Consider the following 18107-nt stretch of genomic DNA (forward strand, 5'->3'; position numbering starts at 1 on the left):
CTCGTTACTAGACTATATCCATGTAGATTTTTTGGGCAGGTTCTTATTCTGAATTGGTAGTACTCTCTGTTCTTGACGATATGTGGATGCTCGTGCATGGAAGACAAGTTAGTCTTCTGACGCTGTTGGATTTGTCTCCTGCATTTGATACGATTTAACTCCACATTTTGAGTTGCACTCTGGGCAAGGCCACTTTTAAAGACACCATACTCCAGTGGAGCAAGGGCCAGATGTACAACCATTTTTGCATGCAAAAATGGAATGGGGATGTACAAACCCTAAATTGCGATTTGCAATTTATTGCGACTCGCAAAATAGGGTTCTGCGACTTGCTATTAGGTACGTGGGGTTCCCTTCCTAATGGCGAGCGCAACCCTATGTGAAGCAATGGAATGTGCTTCCTCTGGCCTTGCACTTGCAACCTGATTTGCTTAGTTTCAGACGCCTTCAAAAAATGTGGCTTTTTAATCTTAGACTTTTTTTTATTGCAGTCCTCTGTCACACTAGAGTTCTGGAGTGTTAAGATGTGTTTGTGCCAAGAAGCTTCAGCATATGCTGTGCTGTGTAAATACTCTGTAACATCACAGTTGCGCTGTAAACTTTAGAGGGTAAAATGCACATCTACTAGTCACACCTCCCTAGAATAGATGATGTGCAGTCTTTTTAGAAGCAATTTGTGGAGTTCTTCTCTTCATAATATGAGGGAAGACAGAAGTGGGGTAAAAGTCCAACCCTTGAAATTAAGCATCATTTTGATTGAAACACTAGATGAACTGGGTCGTTAAGGGCATATGAGCTGAATCAAAGTGTAATCAAAGGCAGTTGCAAGATAAAAAGCGGCTGCAGGGTGAAGGCATATGGGGAGTTCTTAACATTACATCCTGGGAGACGTTTGATGCTGTCATGAGAACCCTGTTGTACCATGCCCTGCTGATCATGTGCAGGTGTAGTCTGTTATACATCACTAGGAGAGGACAGCTTGCAGTGCCAAAATATGTGAATACATCCTGTAATCAGTCATGATTCATTCTGGACCAAGAGGTAGTGGAGTGGCACAGATGTAGCAGAGGTCAAGCAGCAATGGCATCGATCTCCAGCAGCCCTCCTTAATAGCTGTAGTCAATTCATCTTAAGCTGGTGCAAGATTATGAAAAAGTGTGAGCAGTATCACAGTCATGTGCTGATGCACCACAATTATTACTGATTGAGATGTCCATGTGCTTATCCCTTTAGTTTGGACCCTGATATGTCCATCGTCAAATGGTGAAGGGAGTCCAATACTTTTGCCTGGTCAGCAGGAACATGACATTTGGTTTTGCCATCCAGTGTTCGTATAAAAATTGTCAGTTCAGTTGTATGAACCAGCAAAGATCTTGTGCTCCCTGTGTTGATATTGACTATTTTTGGGCGGATAAGATTAACTTTGTTCTAGCTCATTAGGAAGAAAGCGCGGGAAATTCAGTCTAGCAGAACTCTTTGTAGAATTGCATGAGCGAATCCTGTGAGCCCCCTGGTATTTTAGAGGTGGTGAAAATTCCAGCTGCTGCTGCAGATTAGGCAGCAAGTGATTGAAGAAACACTTCATGTCATTATCTTCAGCAAGGTCTGGGGCACTGTTGAGGTGAAAACCTTAAGATGTAAGCACAGTCAGTGCAACTACCCATCTACGCCATCCCTAAGTGGCGCGTGTGTGTGTTAGTTCCTCCTCTTAACTCCCACCACCCACCTGTAGCTCTGACTTTTCCAGTTTAGTGCTCCACAGAAGCGTCCAAATCTGGTTATGTGGAACTGGCAATTTTTTTGCAGCACACCAACAATTGGCGCAGACGGCAACCAAGGACAGTCATGCGAAGCCATCTCCAAAAATGTGGGTGTCCTCAAAATTGGTTAAAGTGAGGGAATCAATGAGGGTAATCCCACAGTCCAGGCCAGTGCCTCGAATCAGAAGGGATTGCCATCATTTATGCCTTAACTTGTGAAGAACAATGAAAGATCTCAGATGCTGAATAGACATTCCAGAGTCGTTCAATTTAGTGATCACATTCTAAGAAATCGGAAGCTATGTCAAACTCCGTTTGGCAGGCGACTATGTTGTAATCACATCAAACAGTTACAACAAAGAAACCGCCATGACTGAATGCCATAACACTCCTTCAGCCATAGCTGCACAACAGAATATTGCCCAGTCAACTGTTCCCGATCATTGCAGCACAGTTTATGTAGACGTGATTCTTCTCAGGAGATGCATTAAAAATTAACCAGAGATAAATGATTACTGATACAAATTATGTGCTAGTTTCTGATTTACCTATGCTTTTTCAGGTTGTGTTTTTCTCGCTTTTCTTTCCATTTGGTGGAAAGTGCAGCATCCTACTTATGCATTATAAGCATTAAAAATTGACCAACTGCTATAAGAAAGGTTGGTCCGATTTTCATTTTAGTAACTGCATAATTCACCTGGATATGTTGTCACAATTTGTGGCAAAGCCAGTTGCGGCCAAACATAAATGTCTGCTTAACCATGATAAAGCAGTGCTAACTTTTTCATTACATTGACACGAAAAATTAATTGTAATCCAGTTACATATACCACCTCACTCTGCAGAAGGTAGTAAGTGAAACAAAATGTTACTGTCTTGTACCACAGTTGTTTAATGGAGATATTTAAGTGACCTCAAGCTAAGCTTGCTGACGCTTTGTGTAACCTGTTTTCTTAAAGCTGGACCCAGAGCGTAGCCTTTTTGATCAAGGAGTAAAGACAGATGGAACAGTTCAGCTCAGTGTACAAGTCATTTCCCGACAAGGTAAGTCAAGATACACTGGTTAAAAGGAATAAATGTACCCTTTCTATTTAAATTGTGGAAATGTTTGTAATATAAAGATTTGTTAAAATGTATATCTGTGGCAAGCAGCAATCCAAAATTCGGTTAAAAAGCTTATTAGAAATAACTTCAGTTCAAAATATATTTTTTCAACTTATGAAAGTCCTATAAAAAAGATTTACAAAGTATAGAAAATTAAGACCACAAATGTAAATCAATCTCAAAACACCAATTGTATCATTCTAATAAAAGCTAAGAGCATGCATGAAGTAACACCTTCAAACATATTATTTCTTGGGCTAACTGCATAATTTGTTTTTAAATCTTGTTTTTATTCGTAATAAGTATGTATGTAATGCACATTGGAATATCACAGATGTAAGAAAGCCACCCAGAGGTACAACGTGGCATGTACATCACTCAGCGCAATTACAGTAGAATCAATTGCCCAAATATAAAGTATAAGCTGTTTTTAGTAGAGAACCGCAATATGCATTCTGTGCTTTAAAGAAACAGCAGCATAACTCGAAAAAGAAAAGCAACTAACCTTCTCTTTACCAGGGTGAAAGTCTCTCCCGTGCACCCCTGTGAATACAACTGGGTAAGGCTCTTACAGGAATGAGCATGGGGCAATGGGAGCAGAGGAAAGCGTTGTAGAAGAAGGGGGGTGGGGGCGTATATGGGCACATCACCACCATCTCAGCTCCATTGTTACCCCAAAAGCACATACAGGTGGAGTGACTCATCCAGATTCAACTTCAGACACAGCATTTAAACTCCCTGTGCTGGATGGATCCCAAGATCGGCTCACCCCGCAGTGCATATATAGCTACCCCTACGAAAACAGTACTTGACATCTGGGACAAACTAGTGGTCTCTACAGGCCTAACATCGCTCCCATCTCCCAACAGCCCTATAGCACACAACCCCACCTTCCTGCCGGCCTTGCAAACACATGGCTTCCTATCGTGGTCAGAGGGCGAATGTCTCACAATCTAGGACCTATTTGAGGGGAACACTTTTAAAACTTTTGAACAATGTAGAAACTCTTTTCATATTGCAGATTCCTCAAGGTTACAAGACTACCAACTTTGTCACTGGCTGCTCGCCCCCAGCCACGTACAGGGGGGAACTAGATCACTCACCACCTTTGAAGCCCTGGTCTCGGCCTTTGAGGGCTCATGGGGACTCCTCTCCCTCACATGTAAGGTATTACAACACTCACACCAGATTCAACCCCACACATACCAGAGGCAATGGAATACGGATGCTAAGGAGGAGGTCACACCAGAAAGCTGAGAACGGCTCTGGCATGATATTTCAAAAATCTACAGTAGCATTCCCCAACGCGAATCGGCTTACAAACTGATGACACAATGGTATTACACCCCTGCCCACCTCCAGAAGATATGCCCATACCTCTACCCAATATGTTGGAGATGCCAAACTGCAATAGGCGATTCTGGTGGAGCTGCGCCAACCTGGGGATTTTTTGGAAAGAAGTCCTCCGTCACATTAAGGACGCCGGGGGCTTTCCCATACCAAGCTCTCCCATGGTGACCTTACTAGGCGTTAGATCTTCTCTGCTTGTTGCAATGAACCACACTGACTGGCGCCTCATAGCTCAGATGTGGGGGCGGCATGACCATCTAGCCCTCTACTGTAACCCCCCCCCCCCCCCCCCCCCCCCCGACCTATCTTGACATGGTTCCTTTGTCTCTGTCATGGCTCTGGAATTATTAACTGCCCATCTTAATCACGCAGACACTAAATTTGCCCACACCTGGCAGCCGCTTATTCAACACTTCTCTCGTCTAGAAAACACTCGCTATGCCCCCCCTCGGTTGCGGGCTCTGCTGCTGTTTAAGGACTCTCTCTTGCCATACACTAGGGAGGGTCCCAACCAGCTCCCGACACATAGTTCTGATGAGGCTCCTCTTTTCCCCTAATTCTTGCACTCGACCCCGACTGCACTCTAAGCTTGACTCCCCCATCCCCCCACTCCTTATCCCCTGTTGTGGTTGCCCCTCCTCTTATTACTTGGTTAACACAAATGTTTTTCTACTTGGTTATTTTCAGTGAACTTCCATCACTCGCCGCAAGCGTTTAGCTCCCCTCGCTGGTGCAAAGCTTAATCTCCTACCCAAATGCACCTTATGGCTAACGATACCCACATTTTCCATATGTTATAGCTACTAAATGTTGCTTGTCCCTCGCATGAAGGTACCCGATGAACTACTGCCCCCACCCATAGTCCCACCCTTTTTAGGTCTCACCTAGCGCAGCTCGCATGCGCTGCTCTAGGAGAGGGCCTCTTGGAATCACTTGTGACTTCCAATAGACTTCTCTATGTGGGTCTGCCTCCTCCCACACATCCCATTGACCTTTACGTGTGGCTTTCAATAATGAAAGCACGCGAATGGCCAAAGACGGGTGCATGTCCCGCCTTTCCTCAAAACTTTCACTCCCATGGCCTAGGGGTCTCGGGAGCGAGCAGCGGCCCGCAGACCGCAGTGTGCTAGCTGCATTCTTTAAATTCCTTGCAGCGCGCACACCGCTCCCGGGCTTATTGTTTCAAGCAACGCTTTATCTGTAATTAAGGCTGCTGCGCCTTTCATCATGCTTTGCTTAACTTTTATTCTTGTTTTCCAAAGGAATTAGAGCATCTGGGTGACAATATTGGCCCTATCTCTGCACAAATTATTTAATGGATACTAGATAAAGAGGGCTTTTAAGTACAATTAGTTGTATAGTAGATGAGACTACGTTACCAGTAATCGGACACATCAAGTTTTGCAACTAGGAGCAGCTCTGCTTCTTATATCTAAACCAAGCGTTTGAATAGTTTGCTTCTATTGCTGAAATGTGTCTACTCGCAGCAAAGCGCTTTAACGCCTCACCAAGAGTACTAAGCACCATATAAATACAATTTATACTTGAACGTCCTTGATTTGTCATTATATGGAGCACGAGTTAGCTACAAGATCGTCGCTTTGTACATATCTCTTCGCCGTTTCATCTCCATTTAACAGGTATTCTTCTCCTGTTATGTGTGTGGAGGATTTTTGTGTACAGAAGTAAGTCATGTTATTTGCTTGTATTTTCGCAATAGTCTGGGATCTCGGAGAGGGGATTGCATGGGCCGCACACAGGCGTGCTATTGTGCTGCTCTGCACCCTGCGCGAGCATGCATTGTTTAATGCCAGGTGGGCTTGGCAGCCGCAAGGAGGCAAGCTGTTCACCCCATACAGATTCAGCGTGACCGGGGCAGGCATGAATCTCTGAATTCCAAAGCGGAATTGGATTAATGAGGGGGAGGGGCTTACACACACTCTATCCTCTTTCCTTTCTTTGGTGCTCCGAGCGGAGGCTGAGTCGCACAGTAGATACAAATGTAATGCCCGGTAGGTAACCTCTTCCCAGGCGGCAGCATCTTCTGGGAGCATATTCGGTCATTTGCGTCTTTGTATTCAACCAAATCACCGTAACTACAGTGGATCTGCGTGCATGGTTTTAAGTGGGCAGGTTCCTGCAGTTCTAAAAAGCAGGTGCCGAGACAGGACCCTATTGGGCTGTCCATTTTTGCCATCATGCTCTCATGGAAATAGATATATATATATATATATATATATATAGCTCTACAGCAGTATCACTCTTCGCTGCCTTTGATGTAAGGTCAAAGATACTCGTTCTAGTTCTTTCAGAGTCTCATCTTTTCAGAACTGAAGCATTTTCAATAACATAGACAAGGAAGCCATCGCTGTTGCTTATTTAGCATATGAAACTAACAACCATTGACAAAGTCAATAGTCCTGGTTTATTGTAGGTGTAACGTTACTTGTTGCATTATCTATCTGGGTGCACTGACGGAAGCAGCAAAACAGCAGTCGGATGGCACACTATGCCAAGCACAAATTGTTAGCTTAGGTGTCACAAAGCCTAAGTGCTTCATTTTGTTGTAACATATTATAATATTTAGTCATTTATAAGATCAACTACATTCTACTATTTGGAAAATGTGCATCTGATTTACAATAGATAAAATAACCTTCAAATGTTCTTTTCACGTTTCCTTTCGTGCCTCCTCGTTTGTTGTTTTGTACAGTGGTCAGACAGTCCTGAGATCTCTTCAAGATAGTAATAATCACACACATCTGAGATGTTTGTTTGCAGCTCATATATCAAATTAAATATTTTGAACAATATGTGACGTGCATATATAATATCCCTGCAAAACATTTACCTCTGCTATGACTGCGTAGGTGAGGTTGTGACAGCCCTTCCTTTGATGAAGTGATATTGTGATGTACACTTAAAAGGTCCCAAAGGCGAGAACTATTGGCTATGCCATTGCTTGTTCCTATTGTAGTGAACTCCCACTGCCATGAAACTTAAGCAGTGTTTTATGCTGCCTGTCATGATCACTGTTCTTTGGAAAAATTTAAATAAACAGATTTGAAAGAGAAAGTCGATTGGATACCCATCTGGCCCTGGTGTCTCATCCGAGGCCTGTTCTGATAGAGCCTCGCTGAGCTCCTCCGTTGTTAGAGGTTGGTCAAGATCGTGAGCCAGAGACTGGGGAATCGAAGGTAGTGGGTTCTCCTCCAATAGTGGGGATTTGAGTTATTGTCAGGGCACAGGTGCTGCTGCATATAATGTTTGGTAATAGTCTTCAAAGAGATCTGTGTCTCTAGGTCTGTCTTTTGTGCCTGCTGGTTGGACTCTTGGTCCTGTATGTATCCTTTGATCCAGCCTCTGCGTTGCAGCAAACCTGCCCTTGGAGCCCCTGCAGATTCCAATGTTCCAATTCAGTTCAAAGAATGCCTTAACTTACTCTTCCACAAAATCTGCAAAGTCCTGGTTCAGACACTACCCCCAGTCACAGATCTTGGTTGAATTCATCATCGTTCTTTAGCTCACTTCACCACCTCAGTTCAGACCCAGCTTTATGCAAATCAGTCTTGACCCTGTGCCTCATGGGAACAGTCCAGCCCAAACTGCCAAGCCAGGTCTTCCCTTAACCGGAAACAAGGATCCATGGACCGGTTTCGGGGTAACACCCCTCATCAGTCAGGCTAGCTTGAATCCAGTGGCAAAGTGAGCAAGGGACCCACGTCTGGCCATACCCTGCCAACTTAGGGCGAACAAAGCAAACACAAGAAGATGATGGACGGAGCGCTGAAACTTTTCAGACACTACCCCCGGTGTGCCTTCTCTCGCTTCGTGGTGAAGCCTGATAGAGGTCCGCAGTCCCGAGGGTCTCTTGGCAGTGGCAGTTGAACAAGGCACACCATGCCGCGAGGAACTGGGAGGCCCCCAAAGGAAAGGCGCCGCAGCAGCCAATAAGCCGCTCCTGCACTGGTGTTAGGAAGCAGCGGCCCGTGCTACTTTGGATGTAAGCCTTGAAGAAGGGCACACAGCCCACCTGGCTTCGATTCTGGTGAGCCCTCAGAGCATGCCTGCATGCCTCAAAGGCACAGCCGCCAGCCAGGGCGAGCACTGCTGTTGCTGGGTCCACAAGCCAGGCCCAATCTTGGGGCCCGTGGCATTTACCAGGCAGTTCCCACCATCATGCTTTCCCGAGGAGAGATTGCAACACCTGTATCAGGTCCCGACCAGCCTTCAGGAGGTGCTGTCCTGGGACCAGACTGCTGCTGCTACCTCGCCCATGAGCGGCGAGGAGCAAAGGAAAAAGTCAGTTTCTATGGCTGAACTGGCACTCCGTGACTCCCTGTGGCCTCAGATGATGCCGGAGGGTAGTCTCGAATAGTGCTGATAGGCAAGAATGGATAGTGATGGTTACGTGGGCTGCGGGACCAAAATTAGAACACCATTGTCCCCTCACAAAATTGAATTAAAGATAGTCCAATATGTCTTGTAGTTCCTATACAGGATCTACACGTTTCGGATAACATAAACTGTGGGTTTGGTGGCAGACTGGTTCCGAGCACCCCCACCGGATACGTTAGCCTGTTTATGTTAGCTAGCTCACAGTGCCACTAGAATCTCCTCTTATCTGGGAGAGAGTAGTCTCTGCCAACCTCAGAACATGACCACACTGATCCCTCAGGATCGTGGAAACAATGTACTACTTTTCGCTCTGTCACTCGTGCTCACTTAGTTTGTCTCAGAGATACACAGAATAAACAGTCTGGGCATTTCAATAAGTATTTATTGAACAGTTGTTATTCTAGTGTAGAATAGATGAGCTGCAACAACCATTAGACAGTAGCAGAGATATATGATTAGCAATACTACAAAAGTAAAGGGATGGTATAGTTCTACCAGCTTGCAGAAATCATGAATATATACATGTACATGAGACACATGATAATAAGTGCAACCTAAAAGTGTGTACTCCTACGATGTGTCTCTAACTAGATGTACCTAAATTTAACTAGCATCAGTGTAGGTGTTATGCCAAGAATCTCTCTAAGGTCTAGTCCACCCCACTACCTAAGAGTTAGAGAATGTGGTGGGATCCCGTCCTGGTCTCGAGTTGGACACCCCGTGAGGGATGTTAGACCACTGCTAGCTGGAGCATCTGCATGCAGGAACCTCAGCGTCTCTGGTCCGTGTGTCAGCTGGGAAGTCACAGTCGCCTTTGCTTGTCTAAGCAAGACATGATGTGTATATAAACCCACAGGTCTCCCCACGGGTCCTACCTTGCTCGGTTACTGTGTCGGCCTGAAGGATGACGTCGGGCTTTAACTTTAACATTGATATTATACAGGAGATGTTCGTTCTGCTGTGAGTCCTGCTGTGCTTCCAAGAAGCCTCATGTATAATGTAGGAGTATCGAACCAGGGAAAAACCTGCGTTCTGAATGCAGTTTCGTATCTAGGTAAAAAGTCAGTCCCTATGAACCGTTCTGTATGAAATGTAGGGAAGAATGTAGGGGAAAGGTTGTGATGTTACCTGCGCCTATATAAGGTACCTATAGGGAATATAACAAAGCTACATGGCATGGTTGTTTACCACCTGGCAGTGAGTTTTCTTGAGGTCTCTTCTGTAGCTGGGACCGAGGACATTCCATATCTCTCTCCCAATTTCAACTGGTAACAAAATTATTCACTTCGTGAGGGTTTGAATCCTTGGATATTTGGAATAGGCAATCAGCCACTGTGATCTGTCTTGACACTGGAGAGTGTTTTTGCCAATGTTTAGATCATCTTTGGCATTTGGGCCCCACATAGACAAAGATTTTATCAGTTTCATCTTGTGGCATCTGATTTTTAAAAAACGATTTCACCACTGGCTTTGCCCAGTAGGGACGACATGCTTGCTACGCTAGTGGTCCTTAGTGTTTTATTTTGTATTCGGTATTTCTCCCGTTTCACTTGAGTTGGACACTAGCTCATGATGGCATGATCAATAGGAAGATTCACTTAGAACAACAAGAGAGAGAGGGTAAAGCCACACTCTTAGTCCCCCTATATCATAAGAAATAACAACAAAAGAGTGTGAAAACTGAAATAGACTTTTGTTGAGCTTGCATTTTAACCCACCGTTCACCCTTACTACTCACTTCGATGCTCTCCAGGCCGTCTTTGTCAATACTTGGACAAGGAAACAGAAGTTAGTCTTCCACTCCCTGTCTGGTCAGAGGTTAAATTCTAGTGGGTTAACCTATGTCCCCTAACCAAAATAAACAAAACTTTTTCCTGACTAAAGAAAGACACCTAGTTTGTGCCACTTACAGAACTGTGCAAAAACAGTTGATGAACAGAATGCAGAACAATGCCCTACATTCACCCCAGTACAGAGATCTGGGCCTAAATCCATCGTTTTTTGCTCTCTATGCCATTCCAGTTTGAACCTAGCCATATGCAAATCAGTCTTGACCCTGTGCCTAATGGGAACAGTCCAGGCCGAACTGCCAAGCCAGGTCCTCCCTGGACTGGAAACAAGCTTCCTAGGACCGGTTTCGGAGTTTCACCCATCTTCAGCCAGGATAGCTTGATTCCAGTGACATGAAGAGCACAGGACCTATGTTTTTGCACTTGCATAACTGTGATGTCGGTGGCAATACCCAGCGAAGAACCAGGGTGTTAACCCACTGCTTTTTCGTTCAAATGAAAAAGAACAAAAATTGAAGTGATTACACATTTACAAAACATAACACTTTCTTTACGGTTAAGCTGTTGTAAACAAAACGTTCTGCCTGACAAAAACTTTTTTGTTGTTTCATTTAAAGTTATCAGACACAAAAATAGAAAAACAATGACCGAAGTCGTAACTACCATGCCTTTCCACTTTTTGTGATCCGTATTAGGCTACTATATTTTGGGCCATCGATCTGCCCCTGAAACCTGCAAACATCCAGTTTCATATTGCAGAGTTTTTTGTGTCGCTCATTTTGTAACTGTGACTTTCTGTAACGGTAACTGCATTATGTGCCGAGACAGACTGGTACTATAGTTGTATCTGTACTTGGTGAACGCCGTCCTTTACATTAAAGATGCAAGTGTAGACTGCTTGGAAGACCATTTTGAACAGTGCAGTAGGTTTTTAACAGTAGTTCTGGATTTTGTGACCAGCCAGGAGAGGTTTACACGTATTGGGTCCACACCAATATTAAATCTTCTACTTGTGGCCACTCAAAGCCGCCCTGTTTTCTTAAATTTGTGCACTTTCTTAGGAAACGCATCCAAGTCAGCTTCTATTGTATCTTTTGTATCTGTATGTGTCAGTTGTTACACTTCTGGAGTTTTTATGACTTTGTAGGATGCACAGCTGACTTTTTCCCAGGAACAATGCATATATGCTCCATTATTTTCCCTCCGCCTCCTGTGTATCATGAGTGGCCTGCAAAAACGGGATTCCACTAATGTTGCTCCTGATGCCTTTACTCCTTAAAGAAATCAGGCGCTTTTAAAATTTAAGCTTTAATCTGCATATCCATATTCATATTCTGTATGCTTTTCAATTGCTATTTTACTCCAATTACTTGCAAAAATGTCCATCAAAAACACTTGACATGAACTAGAACAGCTTCAGATTAAACATTTAGGGATTCCTCATCCTACTTCATCCTGGTTCGTATCTGCGGAGAGTTGTCAAACCTTTGCCTACTATGTTTTTACTTTTTTCTCATGTTATGTTATTTACATTTGATATAGCACAAACATCTCACTCCCAACAGGATTTATCCGGCGCTAAAGCCTATTGCTCAGAAGGCTGGAATCAGTCATAGCTATAAGAGGTAATACCTAAATTACACAGTTTTTAGAAACTTTTTTTAAAACACAAACTATGATCAGAACAAATTTGATAGGGTAAGTTAATCCAGTGGTAGGTAGGAAAAGGAGCAACCTCCATTTCGTGTTGTCCGAATGCAGCGAGGGGTAGCCAGTGCGGTGGCAGACGATCTAATTCTCCTAGCAGGGTGGTAGAGCCTAATTCTTGTACAGAGGTAGACCAGCCTGCTCCATTCAGGGCTCTTTGGGCATGGCACAGGAGCTTGAAAATCCAGCGGGTCCTGACCGGTAGCCAGTGTAAATATCTCAAAACCGGACCTGACGGGGAGCCCAGTGGGAGATGACCAATCAGTCAGGCAGATATATTCTGAACCACCTCCAGGTGTGACATAAGAGACTCATTTGCAGTGACCAGGAGAACTTTTCGAGAGTCCAGGCGATTGGTTATGAGAGCCTGTTTAATGGACTTTCCTCAGTTTAGCGAAAGCAAGGAAAAAACATTCCTGGGCAGTCAAAAGTTACCAGAACAGGTACATCACATTATAGTGACCTGACTAGCCATAATGAGCTTGTCGTCCAGTAAAATGCCAGGATTCTTTACCATTTTTTAAGGGCAAGGGGGATTGCCCAATTCTAGAGGTCACCAGTCTTCCGACCAAGCCTGCCTAGTTTTGCCAAACAGTAAGATTTCCAATTTCCCCCTATTGAGTTAAAGACCGTTCTTCTTCACATAAGATGCCCCAGCACGTATGCTGGTTAGTAAAGCTATTTAATTTATGTTGACTGCTGTCACTCTTCCAATCCTTCTGTAATATTCTTCAACATTGCTTTGCAACAATGCAGAAGCTGATAGTCAAGGTCCTTTCTCTGTGTAAGCTGAATCTGTCGTACCAGCTTCTTCAGGGTTTGCAGTTATGAATGAATGAATGAACGAACTTCGTGGTTTCTTAGCAGTGCTCATACTTCTTATTGTGTCACTTACAATGGGGAAGATATATAATGTTGGTGCTTAGTCTTGCAGTATTTAAAGCACAATCAAAAGTAGAAGAGAGTCAGCAGGGGGGAGGATGTCCTTCCAGTTGAGGCAAGCACCTTAACATATTATTTTTGCAGTTTTGAGAACATGATAGACTGGCAGCAAGTCATCCACCGCTCTAGCAATAGGTAACATGTTTTCTATATAAAATGAGTATATGTGAACCAAAATGATCTACTGGACATATGCAGAATGTCTAGGTGTCGTATGCCTGGCTACTTACTAAACCGCTATGAGTGAATTCCTAGGTGCAGAGGTTTCTTAAGTGTTATGTTAGAAATCTCCTCTTGCTGGTGGTGCGTTTATTACTTTGACAAAGCACTTTCTAAGTCCTCCTGATCATCCATCAATCGTCCGAATAGAGGTAGGTGATAATGCAGCTTGGCTCAGCCACACAGGTATTGACTCGTCATAGAAAACCACCTTAAGCTGAACATGTGTTCAATGCCACCAAAATCATTTGTCTTTTTTACACCTGTGACCTGAATGTTTCGTGTTTCAAGGTGCATGCACCTCCAGGGACGTGCTTCTTAAATGGAACTGGCCAAGGAGCACTGCTAAAAGGTATGTTGGGCCCAGCAGCCACTTATGTTACAAAGCTTTATGTGACTATCTTCGCAAACATATCTAATGTTGCAGTCCTGCTTGATGAAAGACCGATACTTTCCGGGAAAAATTAACAATTCATGAATTTTCTTTCATCTCTGTTGAAATTCTTGAAATCTCCAGCATTGGTTCCTTCATATATTGACAGGCTTATGGTCTATTTCTTCTTGTTGAATTTGAACAATTGTTACATTGCTTCAAAAAGTACTTATTAGCAGTGTGTCTACCTCTTTATTCTGGGCGCCAAACCGAAGTCTGACTGAAAATGCCATTAGCTGTGCCCCAAGCCTGTCAGATGATTCCACTACATAACGATAGAGAAAATCCTTACTAGAGTTCTGCTCTAATAAGCTACTCAAAGATGTTAAGCCAATTGAATTTGTTAAACAGACCTGTTTTGTTTGTGGTCTTTGACAGGCTGCTGAGCCTGCTCACTGCCAAAGTTTGTTTAAACCGGGCACACAGAGAGTTGCAGTCATTGACTTCTAGGGCCTGCGCTTTTTGTCAGTGCAATTTGTTTCTCCGACAGTAACTTTTCCAAGGATGAGTGAAGGCAGGAAATTCAGCCCCTTTATGCTTGTAAAGTACTTCAGAAATATGTCTGTTTTTCAGAGGAATCCACATCTACTGTTTGTATCTGATCAGGCTTAGCAGAGTTTTCTAAAATACATGCAATTAAATTGAGGGTTACTATATTGCTCAAGTTTCTGGAGAGAGAAATGTATCACTTTAGGTTAAGAGGTTCTATAATAAATCTTTCTCTGGGTTCTCTCCCTTTAATTGTCTACTATAGCATACAAATCAAAAGTTTTCCTGGGAAGTCCTAGAGCTTTTCTCAGGATAAAGGGGATAAAAATGTTTATTTTAAATGTGCCTTAATTATTATATTTGTGCTTGTGTTCACTTTCCCCCCACAGATTTTGAGATTCCATGAGTTTGCTTTTTTCTCTCCTTCAGTTGTATCACCACCTTGAACATCATTTAGGAGTTGTATTAGCAAAAACTGAAAGCCATTTGACTCAAATAGGCCTTAGTCGGTGCATGGCTGCTTCCACACTATCTTGATGTAGCCGAGATCCCCTCAACGTAGGCTTTAGCCAACTTGACACTGCCTACTACGATCTTGAAGTTGAGCAAATGTTCATGTTGTCAAAGACCGGTTCTATTGTGCACTGAAAGAATATAGAGGCTCCTAGAAACACACACTCCTACCCCCCACCCTGCTCCCCCACACCAACCCCCAAAGTTCACTGCCGCTCATGCCAACCTTCTATCAAAAGAAACGGACCTGTTTGTGGCAGCCAGGGAGAGACTGTGAGGGTGGGCAGCAGGGAGTGGAATCATTTGAGATTAGGAAATATCATACCACTATTTGGTTTCCTGTAAATATACTGACTCCTCACACCTGATAAATGTTAAAGAATACTGACTTCTGTCCTGTATAAATAAGCATCCCTTCTTTAAGTGAGACTCATGACACACAGCACACTAGCATGACAAGTGCACATTCCCTCAATTAGTGATATGTCAGCTAGAACATTCCTCTTTGTGGGACTTTCACAAGTGAACATCTGCAGACCAGTGTAATTAAAAGTGAGCTATACCATTGTAGACACTATTGTCAGGATATGTTGTTAAAAACACAGAGAGCTAATTAATACAGTTTTACAGACACTATAAAATGATCCCTTAAGTTTCTAGTTGTGTGTTATGGGTTTTTATGGTCAGAAGGAACACACAGCCTATTCCCACTTGTGGCACATCTGTTATACTGGCCTGAGGTAGAGGTAAATATAAATGTCTTCCCTTAGTCATGTTGCCTGTGGTCTACCTCTTCAATTCTTTGCTGGCCTTCTCTATGACCACCACTAGGTAGCTGCTCCCATTTCTATTGTGTGTGTGACCACTAACTGGTCCACCATTCTAGAAGGGGGTCTCCCGTGTAAATGTGTGTTCTGGATCAATGCATACATCACTATTCTCTCCATAAGAGGTTGTGACCTGTGTAAAAAGCAAATGCAAAAAGTACAATTGATGGACAGAATGCAGAACAATGTCATACACTCACCCCAGTACAGAGATCTGAGCCTAAATCCACTGTTTTGCTCACCATGCCATTCCAGTTTGAACCCAGCCATATGCAAATCAGTGTTGACCCTATGCACAATGGGATCAGTCCAGCCCGAACTGCCAGGCTAGGTCCTCCCTGGACTGGAACCAAGCATCCTAGGACCGGTTTCGGGGTTACACCCCTCATCAGCCAGGATAGCTTGACTCCAGTGGCATGGAGTGCACAGGACCCACGTCTGGGCATACCTGCCCCTCTTGGGGTGACAAATGCAAAAAGAACAATTGATGGACAGAATGCAGTACAATGTCATACATTCACCACATTACAGAGATCTGGGCCTAAATCCATTGCTTTTTTTCTCACCATGCCATTCCAGTTTTAACCCAGCCATATGCAAATCAGTCTTGACCCTGTGCCCAATGGGAACAGTCCAGCCCGAACTGCCAGGCCAGGTCCTCCCTGGCCTGGAACCAAGCATCCTAGGACCGGTTTGGGGGTTTCACCCCTCTTCAGCCAGGATAGCTGGACTCCAGTGGCATGGAGAGCACAGAATCAACGTCTGGGCATACCCGTCGTGGGTCCCGTGCTCACTACACCACTGGATTTAAGCTAGCCAGCTGATGAAGGGTGATGCCCTGAAAACAGTCTCAGGATGCTTGTTTCCTGTCCAGGGAGGACCTGGCTTGGCAGTTCGGGCTGGACTGTTCCCAGAAGTAGCAGGGTTAAGGCTGATTTGCAAATGGCTGGGCCCAAACTGGGGTGGTCGGGTGAGCAAAAGAATTATGGATTAAACCCAGATCCTTGTTACTGGGGATGAATGTTTGCATTGTCCAGCATTCCATCCATCAATTGTTTCTTTTGCATATGTCGCCCTAAGTGGGAAGGGTATGCCCAGACCTCGGTCCTGTGCTCACTACACCACTGGATTCAAGCTAGCCTGACTGATGAAGGGTGATGCCCTGAAACCGGTCCCAGGATGTTTGTTTCCTGTCCAGGGAGAACCTGGCTTGGCAATTCGGGCTGGACTGTTCCCATAAGAAGCAGGGTCAAGACTGATTTGCATATGGCTGGCTCCAAACTGGGGTGGTGTGGTGAACAAACAAATTATGGATTAGACACAGATCCTTGTGACTGGGGGTGAATGTTTGTATTCTCCAGCATTCCGTCCATCAATTGTTTGTTTTTCATCTGTGGAAAAGGCAAGTCTGTTTTTTTAGTGCTTGTACTCTCTTCAGAGTCGGGAATGTGTTTGCTTTCAGAGTATTGAGCTCCGCTCCCAGGAAAATCTTTTTGGTGTCTGTTCCTCAATTGTTTTAGTGTGCTTGCCATTTCCAGCCAGTTGTCTAGCTACGGGGTGCAAACAAATACATTGTTTTCTGAGGTGGGCTGCAACCACTGCTAGTGTTTTGGTAAACACCCTTGGTGCAGATTTTATGCCTAAGGGTAACATTTTGAACTGATAATGCATCCCATTTATCACGAACCTGAAGGATTTTCGGTGTGATCAATGAATGGGGACAAAGATGTAGGCATCTTTTTAGATCTGTAGTACTTTTCTCCCAAACAGGGAGTCTCTTCCTAAAATGCTGTCATCTGGCACCTTTGTGATTGGACACATTGACAAACCTTAGGTCTAGTATTAGCCACAGGGTTTTAAGTCTTGCCTGAGAACAAAACCATGCAATAAGTATACTCTGCTATGTTTGTCCTCTTGAGGTGCAATTTTGATTACTTCCTTCTTCAATAGCTCCTTCACCACACGTTGTAGTACCTTCTCTTGCTCTTTCTTCTATGAGTTTGGTTTTGGGGGTATTTTTCAAGTCACTGGGTGTTTTGTGAGGCAGGTCCCGTGAGATGCTGCCTCTGGGACAAAAACATCTCTTGTGGTGTTTGTGTTGTTGTAGCCACAGCTGCACCTGCCCAAAGTGGGTTCATTGTTCACGGTGGAACGAGCACACTGAAAACTAGGCCCCCCACACCCCCCATGTGATGCTGCATGACCCATCGTTGCGACACTTGAAAATTACAAAGATCGAGATGTGGTTCTTCAAATGGGTAGAGAGAAACAAACATTGATGCTTGAAGGAAATGACATCTCTATATCCCCAGATTTCAGTAATGCAGTACAAGTGGCACACCAAGAATAGGTGCCATTAAAACGTAATGGTAACTATGGCAGGCTGGCATACAGTATGCAAGGCTGAACATATCTCCTTGAAATAAAACATGGATTTTCTCAGCACTGCAGAGTGTTCACACGTACAGCTACTTTCTGCTATGGGGCTGGGCTCACTGCGGGACTCCCACACATCAAAAGAACAGCTTAGCAATATCGGCTGATATTTCAGATCGTACTTCTCAGGTAACTTCGG

The 18107-nt window shown here is 44.1% G+C and overlaps 1 protein-coding gene across 8 annotated transcripts in view; it reads left to right on the forward strand.

Annotated features, from left to right (window-relative positions):
- The window catches only part of GABPA (GA binding protein transcription factor subunit alpha), a 284030-nt gene that overhangs the window by 98406 nt on the left and 167517 nt on the right, over nucleotides 1-18107 (forward strand). For all 8 annotated transcript variants that reach the window (XM_085623071.1, XM_085623067.1, XM_085623072.1 and 5 more), the window contains one exon: nucleotides 2720-2804. In XM_085623071.1, coding sequence (XP_085479197.1) covers nucleotides 2720-2804 — 85 coding nt within the window. The remainder of the gene's footprint in view (nucleotides 1-2719; nucleotides 2805-18107) is intronic.

This window comes from Triturus cristatus, chromosome 8, assembly GCF_964204655.1.
Source record: "Triturus cristatus chromosome 8, aTriCri1.1, whole genome shotgun sequence".
NCBI classification, from domain to species: domain Eukaryota; kingdom Metazoa; phylum Chordata; class Amphibia; order Caudata; family Salamandridae; genus Triturus; species Triturus cristatus.